Source organism: Mugil cephalus, chromosome 16, assembly GCF_022458985.1.
Source record: "Mugil cephalus isolate CIBA_MC_2020 chromosome 16, CIBA_Mcephalus_1.1, whole genome shotgun sequence".
NCBI classification, from domain to species: Eukaryota; Metazoa; Chordata; class Actinopteri; order Mugiliformes; family Mugilidae; genus Mugil; species Mugil cephalus.
Window position 1 is genome coordinate 22,338,959 of NC_061785.1, and position 24,485 is coordinate 22,363,443.

At 41.2% G+C, this 24,485-nt stretch overlaps 2 protein-coding genes across 6 annotated transcripts in view; both read right to left on the reverse strand.

Moving 5' to 3' along the window:
• Window positions 1-329: 329 nt before the first annotated feature.
• Window positions 330-14,553, reverse strand: tdrkh (tudor and KH domain containing). Of its 3 annotated transcripts, none has more exons than XM_047609906.1 (15): window positions 14,453-14,553; window positions 11,463-11,623; window positions 11,284-11,375; window positions 10,376-10,577; window positions 9,016-9,155; window positions 8,590-8,917; window positions 7,478-7,644; window positions 6,934-7,109; window positions 5,464-5,528; window positions 5,137-5,288; window positions 4,919-5,029; window positions 3,961-4,015; window positions 1,935-2,723; window positions 1,024-1,105; window positions 330-936 (listed from the first exon to the last, which is right to left on the reverse strand). In XM_047609906.1, exons 2-14 carry the CDS (start codon window positions 11,590-11,592, stop codon window positions 1,050-1,052), a joined length of 2,463 nt encoding a protein of 820 aa, XP_047465862.1. In that variant the 5' UTR covers window positions 11,593-11,623; window positions 14,453-14,553; the 3' UTR covers window positions 330-936; window positions 1,024-1,049. The 3 variants fall into 3 exon arrangements, with proteins under 3 accessions (XP_047465862.1, XP_047465861.1, XP_047465863.1); XM_047609905.1 differs by lacking the exon at window positions 14,453-14,553 and adding an exon at window positions 13,075-13,196; XM_047609907.1 differs by lacking the exons at window positions 1,935-2,723; window positions 14,453-14,553 and adding an exon at window positions 13,268-13,427.
• Window positions 14,554-15,524: 971 nt separating this feature from the next.
• Window positions 15,525-24,485, reverse strand: part of tmem94 (transmembrane protein 94) — a 32,674-nt gene continuing 23,713 nt past the window's right edge. For all 3 annotated transcript variants that reach the window (XM_047609103.1, XM_047609105.1, XM_047609102.1), the window contains 13 exons: window positions 23,785-23,917; window positions 22,406-22,521; window positions 22,197-22,296; window positions 21,921-22,029; window positions 21,119-21,308; window positions 20,951-21,028; window positions 20,757-20,842; window positions 20,590-20,671; window positions 20,325-20,488; window positions 20,081-20,175; window positions 19,889-19,982; window positions 19,242-19,412; window positions 15,525-18,642 (listed from right to left, as the gene is read on the reverse strand). In XM_047609103.1, the coding sequence (XP_047465059.1) occupies window positions 18,570-18,642; window positions 19,242-19,412; window positions 19,889-19,982; window positions 20,081-20,175; window positions 20,325-20,488; window positions 20,590-20,671; window positions 20,757-20,842; window positions 20,951-21,028; window positions 21,119-21,308; window positions 21,921-22,029; window positions 22,197-22,296; window positions 22,406-22,521; window positions 23,785-23,917 (1,491 nt within the window). In that variant the 3' untranslated portion in view covers window positions 15,525-18,569. The remainder of the gene's footprint in view (window positions 18,643-19,241; window positions 19,413-19,888; window positions 19,983-20,080; window positions 20,176-20,324; window positions 20,489-20,589; window positions 20,672-20,756; window positions 20,843-20,950; window positions 21,029-21,118; window positions 21,309-21,920; window positions 22,030-22,196; window positions 22,297-22,405; window positions 22,522-23,784; window positions 23,918-24,485) is intronic.

Sequence of the window (24,485 nt, forward strand, 5' to 3'; positions counted from 1 at the left end):
AATGGACTCTAAAATTCAAAGGGATTAATACTGCTCTTAATGACTTCCTGTGTCAAGATAATCCCAGAGTAAAAAGATGGAATAACCCAAGCAAAATTGTTTGTTTTACACAAACAGAAAGGATACTGAGACTTGGGCAATGAAAATGTAGTGTATAGTAAAAGTGTGTAGACTTGAAAACGTTAACTCTTGTATGCTTCTGGTTAAAGCAGTGTAGTGAGAAACATTCAACAGTGTTCACATCTGGCTACTAAATATAATTTACATTTGTTTTGACTGATGCATTTATAGCATGGAAGCATTTTAAAAAAAGAAGCAAACAATACATGTGAAATAAAATAAATCCTTTATTTTAATATAGTGCAATCTGTTACACTTCTGAAGAAAAACTTTCGTCTGTCTTCAGCCACAAGACAGTAGATGCCACATTTTTCCTACCGAACATAATCTGAGAACCACATTCAATAATACTGCATTTTAAATTTCCAAAATATAACAACTCCTGACTCCCAATATTTGGGGATATCACTTGAAATATACACACAAGTAGAGAAAAAAAAATAGATCTTAGCAACAAAACCAGCTGCCTTCTGGCTCTGCACTCATATCACAGTGCTTTTCAATAATAGTAATAATAGTAATAATAATAATAATAATACTGGCATTCTGTTCTTGTTCCTCTCTTCATTTCTTGAACACAAAATACAGTAACAATGCACTTGAGCAAAAGCAGCATTGGGTACGGAACAGAAAAACATAACGGCAAAAGATAAGAATTCATCACTGAACAACAACAAAGAGAACATGGCTGGAAGAACTGTTGCACGCTCATCGAATAGGTAAGGCTTCACGATGAGGATTTCTGCAGTTGAGATCAGACGGAGAAAAGTCCTCTTCATCGTATTTGGACCGATACTGAGGAGTAGATGGTCAGTGCTGGGAGATAAGAAGTTACCAGACACAATGGTTACTTATCTGTTCTCTGCTGAAAGTAAAGGTTTAGTGAGCCATCAGAAACAATACCTTGATATTTGTGAGCGTCTTTGGTCTTAGAGCAGCTCATCCTCAACGACATCATCAACGCTTCCTGAGATTGAGACAGCTTCTATGATAAAAAAGGAAACGATGGGGTTAGCAATCAGTATATCATCAGCATGGACAAGTGGACTTTCTGTTTATCCACCACAGTGAAGGAGCGTGACAGAGAATCCCAGTGGAACAACACAATAGCTGGAAGTGCAGAAGAGTGAGATAATATCATAAACCACAGATGAAGCTGGCTTTCAACTTACTACTCATGACCATCATGGTATGGACCGTTTCTTGTACTTTTATTATTTGACTGGAGACTCAACAGGTTTTAATAAAGCTGCATACACCACTTATTGTTTATTTTGTTGTTTTTACCACACAAGGGCTCATATCCAGCCGAGAAGTCTTAAATGTTAGTGTCTAATGTTGTAGATTTAGGCTCACAGTTATGCTTAACTGATGAACTCTGATCCTTTTGTTTGTAGCTCTGTGACATAACTGAAAGCTAGTTTCCCATAATGAGGTTAAAGGGTAACTGAGACAGAAAACATTCGATTATGGGCCTTAAAACCAAAACAAATGAGCTAAGAAGGTGCTAAAATGCTCTGCAGAGTTGCTTGCCTCAGGGTTTGAGATGATGACGATGCTCGGGATTTACTCGAATCTAATTGCAAAAACAATTAATTTTTCTTTCTAAACAAAACTTGTAAACAGTAACTCAGATGGTAGGTGGGCCTCTTTACAACATCCCTGATCTAAGTGCTAGTGCAGTGGCACCCGTGAGGAATCAGAGAGAGCACATTTGACAATACTTTCACATCATGTGGGAATATGTCAAATGTACCATGTGCAAATCACCCACAGCTTGTAAATTAGAGTAGCAATGCAGCATTTGCCTGTACCTGTATAATTTGTGTAAGTACAAGGATTAATGCTGGAATCTGTTGTTTGTCCTGCTTCCTCTTCCTCTGTAAAGGTTCCACATTCCTGCTGCAGTTCTTTATTTGAGTCTTGGCTGGATATCACGCCATGCTGAGGTGAACTGCACATTCGATCTCTTGGTTCTATTTGAAACACTTTACCGTTGATTGCTCCAGCTGCACGTAGGCTACTGTTTGCCCCAACTCCTTGCTGCCTATAGTCTGCCTGAAACATGCAGCCAGTCGGTCTTGTGTAAGTAATATCACTGCTGTGGCTGCTGCTGTCAGTAAGAAAACTGCCATCACTTAGCGCAGTCACGTCACAGATATCACGTCCATGCTCATGACTCTGACTGGAGTCCTGGCTTGTATGGGAGCAGGCAGATGTGAAAGTTGGGCTGGTACTGCTGTTGACTACACCGTCTGCCGTGCTGAAGGTATAACAGGAGTAAAAGCTCTCAGTGGATCTACTCAGAGTGGACATTTGCTTCTCCGCATTTCCACCTACACAGCCTTCTTCCAGCAGGGTGCGGTCTCCAGTCATTTCATCACTGGTTAATTCCCAAAGGCAGTGGGAACTTTCCAAACAGGAAGTGGAGGAGGGAAAGTGAAGTTGTGAGCTTTCAAGCATTGGCACAGAGACTTGAGAACTAGTGAGGCTGATGGCATGGGTTAGCTTGGGCGATGACTCAACAGTGCGATTCGGCTTGGCGGGGCTGGAGAGGGCCAAGCTGTGAGCTGTGAATGCAGAGGGACTGTCGTTCTGCTCCACTGATCTCAGGATATGTGGAGAACATGGAGAGAACACTGAGGACGATGCTTGCTCGGCCAACAAAGCTTCAGTTCACAGCTGCTCAGTCAGGGTGTTTACATCAACATGAGGATCGTGGTTAAGAGGCTTTGGGAGAATTCTGTTATTTAAGGAAGAGTCAAAATTCAACCAACATGGATCCGACACCCAAAGGGACTGTGTTAATGATTAGGGCCTCTTTGAATAGGTTCTTAAGACTGTCTATCTGAAATCAAATGCATTGATAGCCATTATGGACAGCCACATTGGATAGTGGAGTGAAAACCTGGCTGATGTTCAGACATGGACATGAAAGAGGTAAAAAGAGAAGTGCAACAACTGGCTTCTCCCTTACCGTCAAACAGCAGATCAATCGTGGGATTAGGTGTGTGTTAATGTTGGATCATCTGGCTGGGAAAGTTACAGAAAACTGGGTTGTGTGAAGACACGATGTGCTTTGGGTCACATTAAAACCACCTACTCAGCAGCAGGGGTGCTCTTGTGTAAATAGAGTTTTTCCTCATTGATTTGATTTTTTTTCCTCATTGAAAAAAGAAAAAAGCACACATATGCACACACACAACCACTATTATAAATAATCATCAGTATAGGAAAAAGAATTGATGTCTGTTCATTAGTAATGACAGCCTTTTAAAATATTCTGTCATAGTGGCAGCAATTCAGTGTGCTTAACTATCTCAAGAAAAAATAACTACAAACAAGAATAAAAGAAAATGAAATTATTAAATGAGTACATTGGCATGAGTATCAGCATGTGGTTAAATGTCGATGCAATCATGGACCTACATGGAGTTAAGTTCCATATTTCCTCAGTAATGGCTTGTCTCTTTATTTATGTTCACTGCATTGCAGAGATGAAATTATGGTGCATATGGAAGTTTTGGGGCTTGAGATTAACTGACGTCAGGGTGGAGATCAATAAATAAATAATCACTTAACAGATGCATGTTCAGTGAATAAGAAATACTATATTTTATGTATTATATAATTTCCAATATTCTGCCAAAGATCTAAATACTATTTATTCATCATTGCCACCACTGTTGCAACCTCTGTGCAGTAAAACTTGCATGTTTCCATGTAATAATAACTTGCTTTCTTTCAGTTTGAATTTTCGGCATTTTGAAAACTGGGGCTGATCCATGTCGATGTTAACGCACTCACTGACCAACTTCACGTCACAGTATCTGTACTCACCTGACAAACTGATACAGGAGAGGCTCAGCTCTGATGATGCTCCTATTACGTCATCCTGGAGGAAGGAAATGAATTTAAATTATTCAGGAATGTTTTCTAGTTGATCTCATCAGCCTATTCACAGCAGTTTTCAACCTCATCGTATGCTTTCACACACAGGTCTTTTGAAAATGGTGGAAAAAAGCAGCACAACAGAGGCAGCTTGGCCTCTGAGGAAGGGATCTGATGGTAAATATTTTCAAAGACACAATCTGAGAGATGTGTTAATGTGTCAGAAATCCTTAAGAGATGTCCAGCAGGTTAAATATCCAGGCCCGACTGTGGGTTAAAAACGTGCAGCGTGAAGTGTTTTAACAGCAGCTCTGACCCACAGACAATGACAGCCCAGGAAACTGAGTGAGAGAAATATCCATATTATATATTCATGTTCTCTCTCTCCTTCAGTATTTCTCTCTCGCTCATTAGTTCAAAGGATGTCATAATGCTTTCATTATTTCCTGTCATAAAGATATGTATATATAATGTTACACTGTCAAAGGTTCATATTAAAAGTTGGTCAAAGTTGAGATAAACTTGTGGACAAGTAATACCGGTTTCTATATTCCAGATTGGATTTGTGTTTGTCATTTACAGTCAAGAAAGAGAAATTATGTCCCTTGGTAGGTTTACAATTTGCTTTCGGAACGCCCACACTGGTGTTGTAGATCTACTAGTCGCTTTCACAAAGCCAAGCAATAAAAAGAAAGTGGGCTTTCAGGAAAGGGCTTTTAAAGAGACAGACGTTAAAACAGCTTGTGTAAGAGAGAGCCTGTCTGCAGCTACGGCTGTCAAGAGAGTGGAAGTGCTTACTTCTTCTAACATCCATACCACTCACAATGCTTCCTCCTACACACATTGTATAGTTTTTCTTTGGATAAAACATTTCAACCTTTTCTGATTCAGTGTTTCAGTGACTCACCAACATCTTCTGTAAACAGCCCAGATTTTCACCCTCAGTCCTGCCATTCAACACTTCCTGGAAGCTGACAGCATGGCCCAGCCGGATGAGCTCCTCGCAGATGTCCACAGTCTAGGATGGGAAGGTGATTTTGTTTTTTAAGTTGAGCAAATCAAACATAGATATCTTCTTAAACAATAAGTAAAAATAAATAAATAAATAAAAAATCTCTGTCCGACCTTGCCCTCACTGTTGTCATAGAGCTTGACGCTAGGCCAGGAGGAGATCTCGGAATGAGAGTAGCTGCAGAGTTTGGCCTGCAGAGGTCTCCAAGAGGCACAAAACGTGAGCCGCTCAAAGTCATCCAGAGCCTCCTCAGTCCACACCTCTCCTGAAGAACAGCGACAGTTCAAAACAGTTCAAAATCAAACACAGCACATCACAAAGAGGCCAGACCCTCAAACAACTGAGAGTTCAGAATAAAAGGACAAGAGAACAGTTTGACACCTGGGCCATACTCTCATTAATTTGACTGTATAAAGTTATTATTAAAATGAGAGCTTTACCTTTTGGCCTCACTCCTGCTAAGTTGCACTCAATAGCTTGGAATGGCAAGCTGAGGAAGTCACTCCTGAAATTTTAATGCAGCAAATGCAAAAGCGGTTAGCTGTGTTTTTTTAAAAAAAAATTCATGCTACATATAGAAATGTGCCCTCTGCAAAAGCATCATAGCACACCAGAGACTCAGCATGTTTGATGTTTCCACTCCCCAGTCTCCAGCTGGGAAATGCTGATTACTGGTGCAGTGGTTCAGGTTAGGTTAAGCAAGTAGTTGTTAGAGTCAATGTCCGTGGTTAGAGTAGGTCTCCAGGATGAATACAATTCAATCTAAGACCTCAATATGCACTGATTAGCCACAACATTAAAACCAGTCAAAAAACTATATTAATTCAAATGATCCATTTCCAATTTATTGCACTTGTACAGAAAAAGTGGACCTGGTATTCATGTGGATACCTAGACCAGACCAGTCACCCCCACCCCATAGCAATGACTCCAGGCTGCAGCATGACAGACAGACAGACAGACAGACAGACAGACAGACAGACAGACAGACAGACAGACACACACACACACACACACACACACACACACACACACACACACACACACACACACACACACACACACACACACACTTTAGGAATAACTCAAAAAACATGAAGAGCAGCAGAAGGTGTTGACCTGGCCTCCAAATTCACTAGATCCCAAACTGATCAAGTATCTGTGGGATGATCCACAGAGGCCCCTCCCCTCAACCTATAAGACCCAAAGGTCCCCACTAACAACATTCTGTTGTCAGACACCACAGGACACCCTCAGAAGACCCATGTCCATTCTCTGATGAGTCACAACTGTCTTGGAGGGACAAGGGAGACCTACACAATATTAGGAAAGTAGTCATACTAATGTGTGACGGAGACGGAGATCTCAAGAGGCATCCCTCTTCTGCAGCATGTGTTCTTATGCATTGTTAAATAATGCTGTATGTGGGAAACAAATGTAAAGTGCCTGTAATAAAAATATGTTACAAGCCACAACAAGACTATTTAATAGAGAGAATTACAACCTAGTGTTTGTATTTCTCTACCAACCAGTCTTATTGGAGTTTGTATCCATGCATATATAAAATATACTACATGTAGTTAAAACCCATCTGCTTTTTGTGCACTACCATAACAAGGAATTCTATTAATAAGGGATGCATTCCAAAGGTCTATTAGACATTTATTAATTTGTCATAATTAGTATATCAATCTGTGAGTTATGGCCGTGAACAAGTTTTGTGGGGTCAGACGACACAACCTGAAAACATCCTGTCTGCAGCCATGGCTGTCAAGGAGGCATAAAAACAAGATGTGATGAAGTTATTTTTATTCTAAGATGTGATGGATCATGCAGAGGTGCAGATTACAACACACTCTAGGTACAGAGCACACCGTCAAGGACCAATCCAAGATTAACGTTAACTCTACCTCATGTGGCGGAGGCTGTCTCTGGGCAGCTCCCCGTTGTCTCCAAAATCAACATAGTAAAGGTCCACCAGTCCAGAAGCCAGGAATCCCATCACCCTGGCCCTATTCCATGAGCCGTGGTCTCGGTATGGAGCTGCCACAATGTCTCCCACCACGATGGTCTCCACCCGCTGCTCCTGTACAACCAGAAAACATTTTCAACACAATAGCCATATCTAATAAGGGAAGGATTTCTCTGTCTTAATCTAGTTAATAGAGTACTGAGGCTTCTCACCATCTAATGTTCTATAACAGCATATAATATTCAGAAACCTGAACATGGTGCCACAATGAGAGCTCAGATTTGACAGGTGTTTGACAAAACGTGTGCTGATGAGCAGCCAAACAACAATAACTAGATTCCTGGTGTGGTGCCATATAGTGGACCCTCACAAAGTATATTTGCCCCACATCTCTTTTCTCACAGTTTGAAACCATTTGTTTGTTAAACAAAAAAAAAAAAAAACCTCAACAGAAACATTAAAACAGCAGGACATGCTCTTACTGTGGGGTTGCCACTGTTGTAGAAGCGGTTCATCTCCTCTGTCAGTTTGTCCAGCTGGAGGGAGCGTACGCCCAGGATCTGGATCCAGAAGTGGTTTGGGTTTTCTGATGCAGAAACATAAACTTCTAGGTGTTCATCAGGCTGGAAACTCAGGTCGGGGCTGGGAACTGGAAGACACAGAGTAAACAAAAGACAACCTTAAGGTGCTGACACCTGTTATTTTGTTCTGATTCAGGGAGGAATTGACACATTATTGTTACAATGTTGCTTGTTCAGGAAATAACTGAATCAAAAATGGAACATCGGCAGTGAGTGTGGTCACATTTATTGCATTTATTGCTGATCTATGCTTCATATACCAGTGTTTTAGATATGAGAAAGTTTGAGTATTGCATAAACTGATCAGCCATAACATTATGACCATTGTGACCATGATTATTGTGTAGGTCTCTCTTGTGCTTCCAAAACAGTTGGGACATATCAGAGAATGGACATGGGCCTTCTGAGGGTGTCCTGTGGTGTCTGGTAACAGAATGTTGTTAGTGGGGGTCTTTGGGTCCTATGGGTTGAGGGGAGGGGCCTCTGTGGATCATCCCACAGATACTTGATCAGTTTGGGATCTAGTGAATTTGTTCTTCATGTTTTTTTGAGTCGTTCCTAAGTCATTTTTGTGTGTGTGTCTGTGTCAGGCTGTATCCTGCTGGGGATGGATGCTGCCATCAAGGAGTGTCATTACTATGGGGTGGGGGTGTATGGTCTGGTCTGGTCTGGTCTGGTGGTACATGTCATGCTACATGTCAGTGTTATTTACTTCTCCTGTTAGTGGTCGTAATGTTATGCCTGATAGTATATATATCTGCAAAAAATGCACTGTTGATGCAAAGAAGAAGACACACTGGAAGTGTAACAGTAGGAACTATTGCTGATAATTATGTTGCTGATTACGTGGATATGTTTTGAGTAAACTGCTTGGTTACAGAATTTTAAGCCTATAAATATTCAAACTCTTCTGTGGGTAACATGTATTCTCACTATGTGGAGTGACTGCTGCAGGTTGAGACCACCCTCTCTAACTATTTTTAGGAACAGGTAAAAAAACAAAAACAACTAACTTTCAAATTTGGAAACTTCTGAGAGTGAGTCAGTAGAGACAGTGTCCTCCTCCTCCTCCTCCTTGCTGTCTGAGTTATTTGTTTTCAGCTCCTCCATCTTGCCAAAAATGTTTTCTGCTTCTCCTGTGGTCCCGTTGGCCTGGACAGGTCCATTCTTCTCTGTCGGGGTGAGGGGGCCGTTGTTGTTCAGTCCTAGTGGTGGGTCAGTCTCCGTGATGTCTGGCTTCTGATTCAGAACAGTGTGGCCCCGTTTCTGGCGCAGGGCAGATGACTGGGAAATCTTCGCCCTCACCATCATGTCCTCTTTGACTTTTTCTAGAATCATGTCCTGCAAATCACAAAAGAAGGAGTTATATTAATTATTAGTAGAGGACTTTAACAAGACGACTGAGCACGTGTTGACAATTTAAATGAATACTACTTCACCTTGGCCTGGGTCACCTCCTGTCTGGTCCCTGTGATGGTCACGCTGCCCTTCGCACCTGGACCGTGCGTCTTCTCTTTAGAGCAGACTACTTTAGCCCCTGTGGTCCTGGTGATTAGTTTCACACTCTCTCCACCACGACCTGCAACACAGACACACACATGAATAGATGCGTGTACAAGTATGTAAAATAAATGTTGGACAGTATCTGATAAAATTCTATGATGAATGTCTGAGAGGAATTAAAATACTGTGTTTTATCATTCTGTGTCACAGAGCTCCACAGGATGAGTCACAGTGTTGATGAGTAACGTGTTCATTACCATGTTCATTATGGACACATATCAGTCCCACATACACCGTCCTGCTCTCAGTAACACATACTGGGACACCAAATGTGGATTCATCTGCTACTGAAAAGAGTCCCTGACAAAAGTACCACTTCCTTCAGTTTGCATAACTGACCCTTTTTGTATTCATCAGATCCGTGCATAGATTTCCATCTCCAGTAGGAATTTAGGATGCCACAAAGGAAGTTAAAAAGTATCGAGGGATGCAGCAAAGCACTCTCTGGATTTTGTCTTTTTACATTTCTTTGTATGAAATGGGAAACAATTTAAAATATGAGCTGCAGTTTTAGCCTACACCTGTTTAGATTATTTTTGGGGTTGAGAGAGAGGGGACATGCAGCAAAGGGCTGGAATCAAACCTGTGCCATCAACCAATACAAGCACAAGGACATCCCAGCCTAACCTAGTACAGCCTGTCTCTTACATTAACCACTGGCAAAAACAAGAATTCACTTTCCAGTAGCTGATAAGAGAGTCTTCCTATTTTGGAAGAAAATATGTCAAAACAGAGCCTTTCACAAACACACGGAGGGTTCAGTGCTTAATAACATAAGACCCATTACAGCTACATGTTAACCTAACACAGATTCATTCATTGCAGACGGGCCGTTGAGTAAAATGAGAAGACTCTCAAATAATAAATGGAAAAAACACTAAAACCTCTACTGTTGTATGAGAAATTAATTCACTCACACTGACCAATATTTCTTTATTTATAAATAAAACTGTTCAGGTCAGATCATCATGTGAGGAGATACCTTTTATACTACACTACGCCAGCGGCCAATATAAATAGTGGTAAGAGTCAGAGTCGTGTAGAGGTATTTCTTTTCTCTGTATCAGTTCCAACATGACTCAGCTGGACTCATATTCTAATAAGAATTAACTTGGCAACACGAGGCTAGATTACTGCAACTTGGCTGAATGCTAATGGACAAGTCTGACATCAGACTTAAAAGCAAAAAGGATCTGAAGCAAGTGAACGCTTCAAAAAGAACAAGGCTCAGTTTACCTATTATACGTCCAAAGGAAGTCTGAGGAACCTCCAAAACCTCCGACACTGGTTCACAGTCTGTGACTAAGTTCTCCAGAACACAGCGGGCCAACAACACCTGCTCCTTAGACCCCTGCAGCAGGAAGCACACGGCCGTCTTACATCCAGGCTCCCCTGAATCTGACAAAACCCTCACATGAGCTCCAGTCTTCTGGGTCACCTAAAAACAGAGGGACACAGAGGAAAAAGCTGAGTAATGATGAGCTGGATTTTTTAGAGACAACCACTTTATATTAAGTTCATACGATACATTTACCAATAACAGTATCATTCAGAAATATACACAAACAGATGATGATGCTTAAAATGATTAATATAAAGAGGATGTTCCTCTCTGTAGGCCACAGTCATCTACATAACAATGAAACCACAGAAACAACATCTAATATATCCATGGTGATTAAATTAGACTAAACTTTGAACTCCCATCACGAAAATGGGTCTTTTTACAAGAGAAAATAGAATGTAGTTAAAAATAAAAGCCAGAGGAAAGGACAGTGCTTGTGAAGAAAGCAAACAAATGATCCAAATGGAGACTCTAAGGACAGAGAGTTGTATGTCATAGAGAATTTTAGCTCATCGTGGTGGTGAAGCAACTATACATTGCCGTGGCCACCTAACAAAGGTCAACATCTGACACTGCACTTTTGCGGTTTCACAAAAAAATTGTATGCATGTGGACGTGGCCTTAGGGTTTCATGGAGTCCATGCCTCAACGGGGTTTCGGTCATAATGTTATGCATGATCAGTGTATATCAGCATCTTTCATGTTTGCAATTAAAGAAAGAGTGAGAAAGAAACCAAGGAAAAGTGGACCTTATTGTAACCCCAGGAAAAGTCATCATATATGTAACTGAACTACTCACCATGTCCAAGAACTTGGCCTGGTATCTGGATATGTTCCTGTAGACTTCTACAGGAAGAGTCATCTTTGACACCTCAGTGTTGGGTGGCTGGCCTGTTAAAGGCAATCGCTCGCAGGTAAGGACAGCAGAGAAGAACAGAAAAATACACAATACTTCATTGTTGAATCTCAGATACGTACTGTTATTGGTGCTGCTGATGTGGCGGTAGACGAAGTAGCCCACTGTGGCCCCAACAGACAGCCCCGCAGCCAGAGCCACCATTTTGCCTGAGCTGAGGCTGCTCTTATGGCCCTCCTTCACTGCATCCATGACACGCTGTGCACCCAGTGGGATGCTCCACCTAAACAGAGACACGATGACACAGGCCTTCTTTCGCTCCTACGGCACCACCTTTCTGGTGCAGTTCAACAGGTCATTTTTATGAAATGTCCAGTAACTACAGTCACAATAACATGATTAAAAGATGAAAATGTAGAATGAGCCATTGCTGCAATGCATAATGCTTTCTCTGGTGCACAATCCTCTGTGTTTTTTGTTGGCTTGCTGGGCAGCTGTACAGTCATGCAGCACAAAAGTTAAAGCATCACCTGGCATGAACTCAAACAGATCAGCTGTTCTCAAATAGTTTCACACGCACAGACGCAGGGGAGTCAAAATCATTTCTGTTTGGGGGCCATGTTGAGCGAGCTGGACCAGTAACATAACTCAACAATAGCCTACAAATAACACCAAACTTCATATTTTTTCATTTATTTTAGTGCTAAGAAGAAAAAGAAAAATTAGAGGATGTTTACATTTAATACACTATCCTTCAAAAATGAAAATTTAAAACAAATGTGCAATTTGTTACATTGCTGTTTATTCCTTGGGCTCAGTTGTTGTGTATCCATTAAACCTAGAAATGTGCAAAACCTAAATAGTCTCACGTGACAAGAATTTAAAAAGGACTATGGGATATCACTAGACTAAACTTTACAAGAGTTACAGCTCATTCACACAAAACACCAAAATGGAAACACGTACAAAGTGCGATTGTACCTTTTTGAAATTTCAGAAATATCGCTTTTATTTTGTGAAAAACTGTAATAGTAACGCAGCTAGAGTTGAATTCTGTCCACTTCTCTTTTCGAAACAGTGGACAAATTACTTTAAGTTAATTTTTATTGAAAAATCGCCATCTTCTATGTCATTTTCACACTTTGCAAATGCACACTGCTGGCCAGACTAGACCCTGTGAAGGAGGTCACTTCTGACTTGCGGGCCATATGTTTGACACCTGTGTCCTGAAACATATGATACATATAAGACATCTGTTCTTCATTTAATTATTAAGCTCTTAAACAAGACAATTAAGTCCCTGATAGCTGTTACACTAGCATTATGATGAAATACCCTCCATCAGAGGTTGTTTTCATTTAACTATATTAATTATCTTGAAGTATGGCTGTTCATCATCTTTGGTCAGGGCCCTCCTGGAGGTCCCCCGACCACACTTTGAGAACCTCTGCAGGAGATTGTTCCAATGTAGCCTTTGACTTTCAGGCTACATCACTTGCCAAAACCATTAGCCTGAAAAGACATGCACAAGCGGACACATACACACAATGCTCATCTAAATGATTAAACATTTAGTTTTATTACACACACACACACACACACACACACACACACACACACACACACACACACACACACACACACACACACCACTGCATTTCTTAGGAAGCCAAACTGCTGCAGCCCTGATCTTCACTGCAGCATGTAATGCACAGAAAGCTGAACACCATTTACTTTAGTTGGGCGACCTCCAGCCATTCCATTAACCACTGAACGCATCCAATTCTTTCCAAGGCTTTTAGATGCCAACACAACAACTGAAAGACTGAGACAGAATGCCGTGGAGGTAAGCCAACGGTGAGGAGTAAATTTAGGACCAGGCAGGACCGCGGAGCACACAGCACCAACATGCAGATGCGTGTCTCACTGGGAGAAGAGGGCTCTGGGGCTGTAGTTCAGAAACACATGGGACTTGGACACTCCCACGTCCATCTCGGAAGAATCGTGACAACAAGACACAAATCTTCTCCAGTCCCCCCTTTTTTTTCTCTTTGCTTTTGATTTTGTTTAGGTCCAAGTCAAGACTACTGACAGAAAGGCAGAAGGGGGAGAAAGTTTCAGCATTTCCAGTTACTACATGACAGCAAGTGTACTTTGACGTCATTAGCTAGACTCTTGTGGGAAACATTAGATCAGAAATGGTCAGATGTGTACTTAAAACAATAGTAGTGTGGAGTGAATGTGCAAACCAACATGAGGTAGGTCTTGTAATACTCGACACTGCTGAAAAACGGAATCATGTCTCCTATACTGTGTATTGGCTGCAGTTGCCTTACAATGACAGCAGATCCTGGACTATATAATGGCACATTGAACCTCGCCTCTCTGCCTGAAAGATGTACAAATATAGATGAAAATAACCTGAGACTGTTCTCTGTCAATTCTGATCATTTTGGCATTTCATATATATATCCTCTAAGCAGCAGACGATGTGAAAATAGTGTAAACCCGTTGGTCTCGACTGTATAACTGTTATGTGTCTGTATATGATACGGCTAGTTAATTCGGAGAACGCAATTTGAACCGAACCCACTTAAGACGAATGAAACACCATTCCCTCTTCTATGCATTAAACTTTTAGTCATGCCACCCAAACAAGTTATGAAAAGGCCTAAATACGTCAGCTTTAAATGTGACGACTTTTCCACAGAGTTTGGCTTCACGTCTCTCGACAGCGAGAAACTGACAACGTAACCTTAACGATCTGTGGCAGTCATCTCTGTAGCATTCATTTCTGTGGCATAGATCGTCGTCGCCCCCTACATTATTATGCTGCCAGCCAGTTTAAACTCCACGGACGAGACAGTATTTACTGTTTGTGACAAGCTGTCGAAACGACCGCACTTTCTCCTCTGAGCTAGCCAAACAAGCCAGCATTAGCTAAGCTGGCTGCAGGTTTACACATGCGAGCTGCAAGTCAAAGATTCAGAATAGAAGGACCAAACGCAATTAGCACACATTCAGACCCCGACAATACAATGTTCACATACAGTCAACGTCTAATGTATTATAAAAGAGACATGAAATAGATGTCACGATGAATGCCACTTACAGTCCCTTGGTTCTCTCACGAATCGACGCTGACTGCAATCACGTGTCAAACTAGCCGGAGGTGGGTAGCGTTTAACAAACCGGAAACTGTGTTTACGATGTAGTTTAGACTGTGCACGGCTGGACTAATAATGTGTAACGGCAACGTGACCATTAACACCGAACAGTCTCCCTAAAAAAAAGAGTATACGTTGAGATTTGCAAGCCTGAGATGGCACTTGAATTACTTTTACTTTGAAGGGTCAAGCGGAAGTGTTACTTTTCATTCCACTTAACTTCACGCTTAAATTAACGGAGCTTCACTGTTGAGACCAATGGTTGAGACTTTACTTAATCACGTATGAGACGTAATACGACGTGCCCCCATGCGTATCCCCTTCGCCTGTCTATTAATAATATTAATATGAATTATTAATATTAATCATTTTAATATTAACATACCACATGTGTACAAAAATAGAGATAAACAGTGTTCTAGACAATGAACAAGGTATCTCAACGGGATACTTGCAGGCACAATTCCATTTGTAACATCAAGCAATTGCACAGAGTGAATTATATCTTTGATGAATTGATGAATGTGTCAATTTTATTTACATTTGTGAAGCCTGGCAGCAAACCCATGGCATGCTCCTAAAGTATTGCCCACCAACTTTTATTGTGCTCTGATTGTGGAACATTAAACCATTTCCCCACTCTTTCAATGTTGGAATTTGGGAGTATGTCGGGACTAAAGTGTACTGGTGCTGTTGTTACAAATCATTCCTTACCACTTTCGAATCCAAGCTATATCTGCAAGTCAAATACATTTCTAAAAATGAGATTGTGAATACAAGTGGGTGAAAAAGGATTACTGGTGTTACTCTTCCTTCAAAATTCCTAGGCTGATAAGAGACCCTGGGTAGACCTAGGACATTTTACATACAGAATGCTTCAAATTTCTTCTCCTAAGAGCTGGACAGTGTTGCTGAAGAGAGGGACATCAGGCCTGTCCTGATCTCACTCTGAGTACAAGTCAGATAATGATGGAAGGTCAGACTTTCTCTCAACAATATTTTACTACAACAACTGTATAAATAAAAGAGCATATTTATTAAGAACACATAATCAGTTCACAAACAATATCTCAAAATCTTGAACATAGAGACTTTAAAAAATACAAAATATACATTTTTGTGTCTTGTGAACAACTATGTTGTAGTCCATCAACCCACACCTCCACCCTGGAGCTCAACGAAGGAAGGCTTCAGCTCCTCGCATGTATGTGACAGCAATTGAAACAGGCCTGCAGCTCGTACCAGAGGCCTGCTAACATACAGTATAAAGTCCATGCTGACTGAGTCCATTTGTGTTGTGAACAGAACAGTAGATCTATAGATAACATGTACATTGTTCAAGACAGAGCATTCACCGGATCTTTTTCATGCAGCACAGTCCATATGTTTGTCTGATATAAAAGAGTGGAGTATAAAACGGGGCAAACCAAAGGCGCAATTATGAACGGTGCACTGTAATGCTTTTCCTAAAACCATTATCAGTAGTTTTGTGGCAGAAATTGTGTGTATCCACATGTGACCACCACAACTTTAGTGCCATGAAGCCCCCAAAACACGGCACATCTTTACTCATGCCTACTCACAGACAAACCCCACTTTAAACCTCCCCCAAAAAATCAACATGTCACATTTAAATTTAGTTTCAAGGCCTTCTGTACTCCATAAGAAATATAAACATGGTGGCTAAATGCTAAATCAATTTTTATATATTCATTGCTGACCTAAAACCAGTCAAATTTAAATTTTGACATCACAAATCACCACCAGGAGACAAATTGTTAATTATAGAATATAAATTCCCCACAGATTGGTAAAAAAAAAAAACCTCAAAGTTCCTAGATAAATGACCTCAGTGTTATCAGTGGTAGCTACAGTCATGATGTGGAACCCCAGATGTCATGTTTGGTTCAAATTTTAAACTGGGATACACCAAAAGTTGACCAAAATTCTGGGTGGATCACAGGTTGGAATATAATTTTTAAAAACATGTGACATATAATATGTAAATGTGTGTGGATCCCATTTAATTTTGAAAGAAAAAGAAAAGCTATTCCTATATTACAGCATACATTTGTCACAGTATAGTATGTCAGGGTGTAATACATTTTACAACTTGAGAAACCGATCACTCAGGGCATCAGGCCTCCTTCTGGGTTAATACAGCCCTGACAAGAACAACTTTTACATTCCATGTTGATTTAACACATTTTTCCATTTGATTGTGATTAACCCCAAACCATCATTCAACTGGTAAAGTTACTAAAATTGCATCCGTTTCAAATAATGACAGCACCACACACGGCTGGTCTGAGGACAGTCATCAGTGATACAGACGTTTGCTGCTGATGCATCATGGGAACTAAGAGGTCTAAAATAAACACGGCAGCAGATTAATGGGGATCCTAGAGGATGATAAGGTGTTAAATCTCTGGAATACGGAGGCAGAGAGATCAAATATGAAATCTGGGGCAACTTAACTATCATTTTTATATTCTTTAAAACTAAACAGTATCGTGGACTCTTGTCGATTGAAGTGTTGAAATAAGCAGAGAGGCTGAAGGAAGGCAACTGATTGATATGAAGCACCTTTCAGAAGACTCTGGTTAGCGTACCAGAACAAACCTCGAATGAATCCATCACTTATGATGGGCCTACTATTTGCAGATATCTGAGTGTGGAACAATCAAACTCAGACCTTTACTCCGTGTTGGGTTGCAGTAGGTCTGAGCCAGGATTAGCTCAGGAATTGAGGACCAACAAGAACATTTATTGTGAAACGCAATACGATATAATCTTGCAGGGTACCACAGGGATTAAATTAAAATGCGGCCCAGGGGCTGAATTACAGGAAGGTCCACAAAGCCAGCTCAGAAAAGCTTGCCTGTCACATTTATTCAGAGGTAGTGTCAACACCCTATCCTGTATGGAGCCCGAATGTGTGCAATAGTAGATAAAAACATTACAGTTCAAGTTTTATGGCATAGTGCCATTTGTCACTCTCAACTTTCAGCCTCCTACCTCTTACAAATGGCTCATAAAACGCTGCTGGATTTACCTCAGTTGCTCCTGTGAGCTACAATAACTGACTTTGAATGAATGCGGACAGAGTAACTAAACCTCTATGGACCTCTATAGATGGTATGTACTTTTCTCTGAGGAACGTATGAATCAAAACTGAATTAATTTTCCATAACCGTCTCTTCACACTGAGTAATGAACAAGCGGACAGTTTGCCCAGCTAGCTGGGGTTCATTAAGCGTCTGTATGTAAGAGAAGCAGGAGGCCTGCAGCTGGCTGAAAGGTGAAGATGAGGGGACATTGCCGCTGTCATGAGCGCCACTGTGAAATAAAAATGAAGCCCTATAAAACCAAATAATAATAATAAAAAAAAAAACATAATAGTGATACAAAATTTGAATAGCTTGTAAAATAATTTAAGAAATTATCATTTTATTTACATGGTATATTCATGTGAAATCAGAGATAATAACTGCACACTTCGGGCGTCCATAGTTACAGATTGTCTTTAACTTAAAAAAATAATTTAATTTAATTTAATTCAATTTGGACTGCTGCGTCTCATTGAAAAACGTTACAATAAAATTCAGATGAAAACCTTTTGCAGTGTGGTTCAGCTGTCTGTTTGGGACCCGGAGCATTCCTGGAGATGAGAGTAACCATGCACAAGTCTCTCAGTGATGAGAACAGACATGACAGTGAAAAAGCATAAACCTCTTCAGAAAACATTCCTCATGCCTTTAAGTAACTAAAATAAGACGGTGAACAGAATAGCTTTTTCTATTCAGTGGAAATGAATGCTTTGGAATCATCACTGTACGTGCCCTTCAGAGAACTAATAAACTGATTCAAAAAACAGACCCAGGAACTTAACAAAGCCCCCACTGTGACATCTGCCTGTTAATTGCTCCACCTGTAATGCAGTTGGGTTGAAGTGGTGATGGGGGGCGCTACAGTGTGTGCACCCTGCCTTTTCCTGATTTCCAGAAAGGACTGACTGGTTCCCAAATGCAGCTGCAGCACAAACTTGCTCAGACGAACGTGTCAGAATGGAGAGTTCATTCCCAACTTTGTTTCAAACTGAAGCTTCTGCCTCTTCTGGTAGCGGACTCGCACCCTGAAATGGACAGAGGGGACAAATAAGAAGAAGCATTCAACAAACTGAGAGCAAATCAAAGAGCGATCTGACCAGTCCTGAATAATCCAATTCGCTCTAATATAAACCTTTGACGCCTACCTTGTATTGGTGTTAGCCAATACACGTGTGCATTCGCCGATACCTGTACTTTTTTTCCCGGCACGATTTACAGACAGACAGGCGCATCCACAGGCAGCCCCTGAGCTGGGGACACTGCAGACCCGTACAGCCCATACATCGCCCATCCCCCATTAACAGAGAGCATGAAGCTGGAAGCTGGAAAATGCTTGTGCTCTACCCATTTTAACCTGATTATTTTGTATGCATACGAATGTTAAATATTCGACAGTTTCAATAAATGTTTATGTTTTTGGTTAAAGTGAGACTTGTAATATTTGTTTTCATCGTGTCAGTATCGGCTCAAATATCATCTCAGAAAAATGGGCAGCACGTATCGGCCAAGTCATGTAAAAACAAAACAAACAAATCAGCCCTAAAAATCAGTCTATCTCCAGTTCTAACCACTCCCAACATTCTCTCACTACTCGTCCATCTTCAGAGCTTTCTTGGTTTCATACCGTATCTCGTGTAGCTTCACCACTTCGTTGACCAACACCACCAGCAGTGGGGACAGAGAGGCCACCAGCCAGGCTTCCCGAGGTATGTCGTCCAGGTTAAAGGTCAGGAGGCTGCTCCGGTCACGCCACAGCAGATAATCCAAGGTGGCCTGAACAACCTGGCCGAGCAGTCTGATGAGAGTGAGGATTAACAACGAAGTCAGAACCTTAGATAAAAATGATTCAAATGTCAGTCAGTTAGATCCATACTATACACTGATCAGCCACAGGGATGAAATCACTGACAGGAGAAGCCAGTTTAGGAGCAACTCAGAAAACATTCACTAGGATTCACTAGATCCTAAATTGATGAAGTATCTGTGGGATGATCCACAGAGACCCCTCCCCTCAGTCCATAGGACCCAAAGGCCCCCACTAACAACATTCTGATACCAGACACCACAGGACACCCTCAGAAGACCCATGTCCATTCACAACTATGTTTGGATGCACAAGGGAGAACTACACAATATTAGGAAGGTGGTAATACAGGTCAAAACTGTCAGATGCACAGTAGCCAGACAGACTATCACCTTGGTCATATTTAAATTACCAAGCAGCAGAGTACAACTTCACAAAACATTCATGTATAGGGCAAGTTAACTTACACCACAGGTACAGTGAGACACCACCAGGTGTTGCTGAACGGACTTTTTCTCCACATAGACTGAGAGCGGTGGACGTAGCTGAGGGAAATCACCGCTGGAAAATGAGAAAACAGCGAGACGTTAGAACAGCAAATTTTAAGGATGAGAAATATTTTTGCAACTTTTTCTATTGCATGTGCATTATTTCCCAACCTGTGTGTAAGACTAGGAAGGCAGCCATAACTTTCTGAGTCAGCAGCAGGCCGTTGGATAGCTCGTTGAACCAACGAGGAGCATCAACTGAGGAGCTGCATGGACACAAGTTAAATTCGCATTAAACGCATTGATGAAATATGGCCTTTCTTCACTACCTCTTCTGTATCCATACACTCCATTCTGTTGTTTAACTGTACATGATGGACAGCCATTCGGGTGTTGCAGGGAGTGTTCCTCCTACCTGACTGTGAATATACAGCCACAGCTGACAGTGGTGTTGTCGGTGAAGGTCACGTTATTGCCTGCGAGGCAGACCTCTTGCAGGGTGAACCCAAATGCCAGCAAGTAGGCACACATAGTCAGGCCAAACTTCAACAGGAAACAGCCGAGGAAGTAGTTTTGAGTCTGGTCAAAGAGGGCCACATGAGAACAGAGTCAGAGTTTTTCCAAAAAGACATAAAAAACATAATTTCTTGTTGTTAGCAAAAGCTTGTACATGTTCATACCTTCCTAGGAATTGCATCCAGGTTCTTCCCCGTTGCAACGGACATAACTGAACTGTCAGGTGGCTTTCCCAAAAGTGAAACACTGCCAACACAATATTAACACAACATTAGGGGATAACTAAGAATGATAGGTTTCTTGATTTCTAGCATGTGGCGTGTGTGTGTACCTTAGCAGGGGGTAGCTGAAACAGGACACCCACAGAATATCGGTGGTGTTCATGGGAGGGGGAAGCTGAGCTAGACAGGCTAAGAACTGCATTCAAACAGCAGAGACATCATTTCATTATTCAATATAAATAATGACATGCTGCAGAGAAACACAACAAATAGCTTATTTAGCCTGAATATGAAGCTTTCTCACCTGGATGATGACTAGACTGAGCTGACACTGCAGCAGGAAGAGGAAGCACTTTCGGATACCGTAGGTAGTGTGTCGTGCCTGGAATATAATCACACATAGTCCCATGTTTTAATAAATGTAACATCCCTTGCTGACTTAATGAGCATGTGAGGGTCTTGGGCATCTAACCTGCTCTATGAGCTTGACCATGCTGACGCTCTCTCCTTGGTGAAAGGTGACAGAGCAGCCCAGACTATTGAGCTGTCCAGACAGTCTCAGAGGGGACAGCCCTTCAACATCTCCGTTAAACCCTCCACCGGTGGCATAGCCGAAAGTCTCCCACGAACACTGAGATGGATACAGAGGGTCTAGAGCTATGCTGTGGAAACAAGAGACTGAAAATTCACATAGGTATCCAGAACCTTTTAGTTAAAGCACGCTTACACTGAAATGGATAAAATTGACATTTTTGTGTTCGTTAAGAGTTTTAAATGCACAAACACTTCTAATGATTGCAGCTTCTATGTACTTGCTCCAAGATAAAAGGCCTGACTAACAGAGTTGTGCTGAGATGGTCATTCTTTTGGCAGCTTGTTGTCTCTGCTTAGGACTTCAGAAGGTCTATTACAATGACTAGCAGCTTCTTGGTCACCTATCAGACCAAAGCCCATCTTGCTCGGTGACTCCGTTTGGCTAGATACTTGGTCAAAACTGTGTTCCTAACCTAAGTTTTATCTTGGAGGTCTACCAAGAGTAGCTTGGACTAAATGGTTTGTTTTTGTCTCGACATGCAGTGTAAATTGTGGTATCTTGAATACACTGGCGTGTGCCGTTCTAAACTACATTGCCAATCTACTCTCATTTCCAGTTAGACCACAGTTAAGTTCTAGTTGGTAGGATCATGGCTTGAACTGTGTTGGTCACTAAATATCAATAGGATCTTACAAATGGCAATTTAAGAACGAAAACCATATTTGGGATTAATATATACCTGACGTCGCTCTGCAGGAAAAGGCGGCTATTACGGAAATTGGCAGAACTTCCCAAACAGCAGGTGACCTCCCTGTTCTCCTGCATGATTTTCATCATCTCACACATGGCTGCAAAGAAAAAAAGATGCCAGATTTGCTCTAAAATATACATTTAGCATACCCAGGGAAAACACAGTAACTGAGATAATCAATTCATCTACTTAACCCTTGAGGGGCAGACGAAAACAGAACATTGTGAAGAATATGATGTAGAAAAACACGGAAAGAAGACTCACTGTCAGGGGTGCAGTCAGTGAAGAGTGGCACCAGAAGAGGCACATTATCAATGTTCTTCAAATGAGGGCGAACCTGATGGATCCCACGAGGTAATTTGGCCTGAGAAAGAGCAGGGAAATCCAAGGAAGAGGAGACACATTCACTGAATCTTTCTCCACTGTAGGGAGGAAAAAGGCAGCGGGGGGACGGGCAAATCATGGATCCTTACTCTGTTACAGTCCTCCAGGTAGCTGGGTACGTCGCTGTCTGTGGGTTGGAAGCTGACCATGTCAGAGTGAGCTTCCTCCTCTGGCAGCAGCGGACCTTCTGCTTCATCTCGAGAATCTGCACCACATAAAAGACAATGGCAGACAATAAACATTTTTTTCAGACAGCCAGTGTAGACAGTCAGGAAATATATGAAAGAGAGCACCGGAATAACAATAACATGTGTTGAGTTTTGCTTTGTCATAGTTGTTTTCCCTGAAAGGTCAGACTGCTGGCAAATCGAGCTGACGACTGCTGACATCTCGCCCGTGCCATTGAGATACTGCGTCATCCGGACATTCAAGATTATAGATTTGCAACTTTTTGATAGTTTCACCATCTTTGACCATGACATTTAATCATGTAGGTTTTTTTCTCCTGTAGCTAGGGGATCTTGCTAATTTTGCTACAAACCAAAAACAGATTTGTGTAATGAGGTCATTACATGCAACAGTGACATGTGTAATTCCGTGAAAGCTTGTGTAATAGTGGCAGAGGGGTGTGTGCGATAGCAACAAAGGGATATTTGCAAAACAAAGATGTGCAAATTTTAATTAATTAATGCTTGGTAGCATGCCTTGGTCACCCAGAATTTGTCCGTGTCTCTATTTGTTGTTGTTTGTTGCATGCTTGTTTTCCTTTTTTGTGTTTTTGTTCAGTTATTGTAATTGTTTTATTGTTCACCTGCCCGTGAGTCTCTATGTATAAGCGTTTAAATATAGGTTTAAGCAAAATCAAAGTAAGCATTAATACTTATGTGCTGATGTGTCTGCATAATTTTAGAATTACAGTGTTGAGTTTTGCTTTGTCATAGTTATTTTCCCTGAATTTAACACAAAGCATATAGGAGTGAAGAGGTCTGGATAGATGGCGTGTAGGAGGCAGCAGAAAATTATGCAATGCTTGGCCATGGAGTGTCGTAAACAACAAGCGTGCTGAACCAACCACAGCTGCTGCGGTCTGTGTTGCTTCGACTTTCACTTCTGTTCACATCTGTTCCAGAACAAATCTACCAAGATGAGGCCAGCTATTGACGGCGGTCTCAATGCCCTTGCAGTCGTTTGCAGATGCATACAATTAAATTACTTCCTGATTTCCTGAAAAGGAGGTTTGCTGTAATATTGAGACCAACACAACCGTCTTGAAGTACGTAGTGTTAGAACTTTGTGTCTGCTCTGTTGCTTTGTATCCTTAACAATTATGATATGGTCAACATGTACACAAGCCTCATGACATCCACTCACTGTGAAGATGCTAAAGGCTTTACACTTGTCTTATGCATGCAAACTCCCGAACACCTGGCATCACACACCTTGACTAATAACATGCGTTTGTACAAACCTTGGTTCAGGTCTTCGTGCAGTGATCCTTGGCAGGGGCTGGATGGAGCTCCGTCACAGGGACTGTCTCCGTTTGGAGTCAGAGAGATGTGACAGTTCCAGCCTGTCTCTAAACCCATCTTCTCTGCAAACACCTGCGCAGACACACAACAAGCCACTTGAGAACAAGCTCTCATACACAACAGTCCCACTCACACTTGTCTGGAGGAGTATAGCAACATAATATATTATATACAGTTTTTAGTACTATACTGCACCTGACATTGAGTATACGTACTCCATCATACTCGGTGTTCATTTTTATTTTTCATATATTTTGTGATGCACATATAATTTATGTTCTGTCTTGTGTCTATGTGCGTTTTTACAATTAATTCATTTTATTTCTCGAAGCATCATTATAAAAATGTGTACAAATCAGTTTTTACCTTGTACATGAGAATATGCTGGGTTTTATTTAAACTATTTACTGAGGAATTGGATGAGAGACATTTTTTTTATGATACATACTTTTGAATAATTCTCAGATAAATGTAGTGACTAAATGCTTTAGTTTGTATCACAGTCACTGCTGCAATGACAACGAGATAGGCAGGTGTCAGTGCTGTCATTCACTGTGGATAGGAATGTGTGTTGGGAAAATTTATTGGGGAGAATGGTGGTTTTTATTATTTATTTATCATTTATTTATTGTTCTTCATT

Coding starts and splice junctions, on each gene's coding strand:
- tdrkh (XM_047609905.1), bottom strand. CDS start 13,103: ATGGAATGGCTGGAGGTCGCCCAACTAAA. Junction 5,529..6,933: donor GACAGCCTCCGCCACATGAG/GTAGAGTTAACG, acceptor TTAAAATTTCAG/GAGTGACTTCCTCAGCTTGC. Junction 2,724..3,960: donor CTCCTGTATCAGTTTGTCAG/GTGAGTACAGAT, acceptor TCCTGAGATCAG/TGGAGCAGAACGACAGTCCC.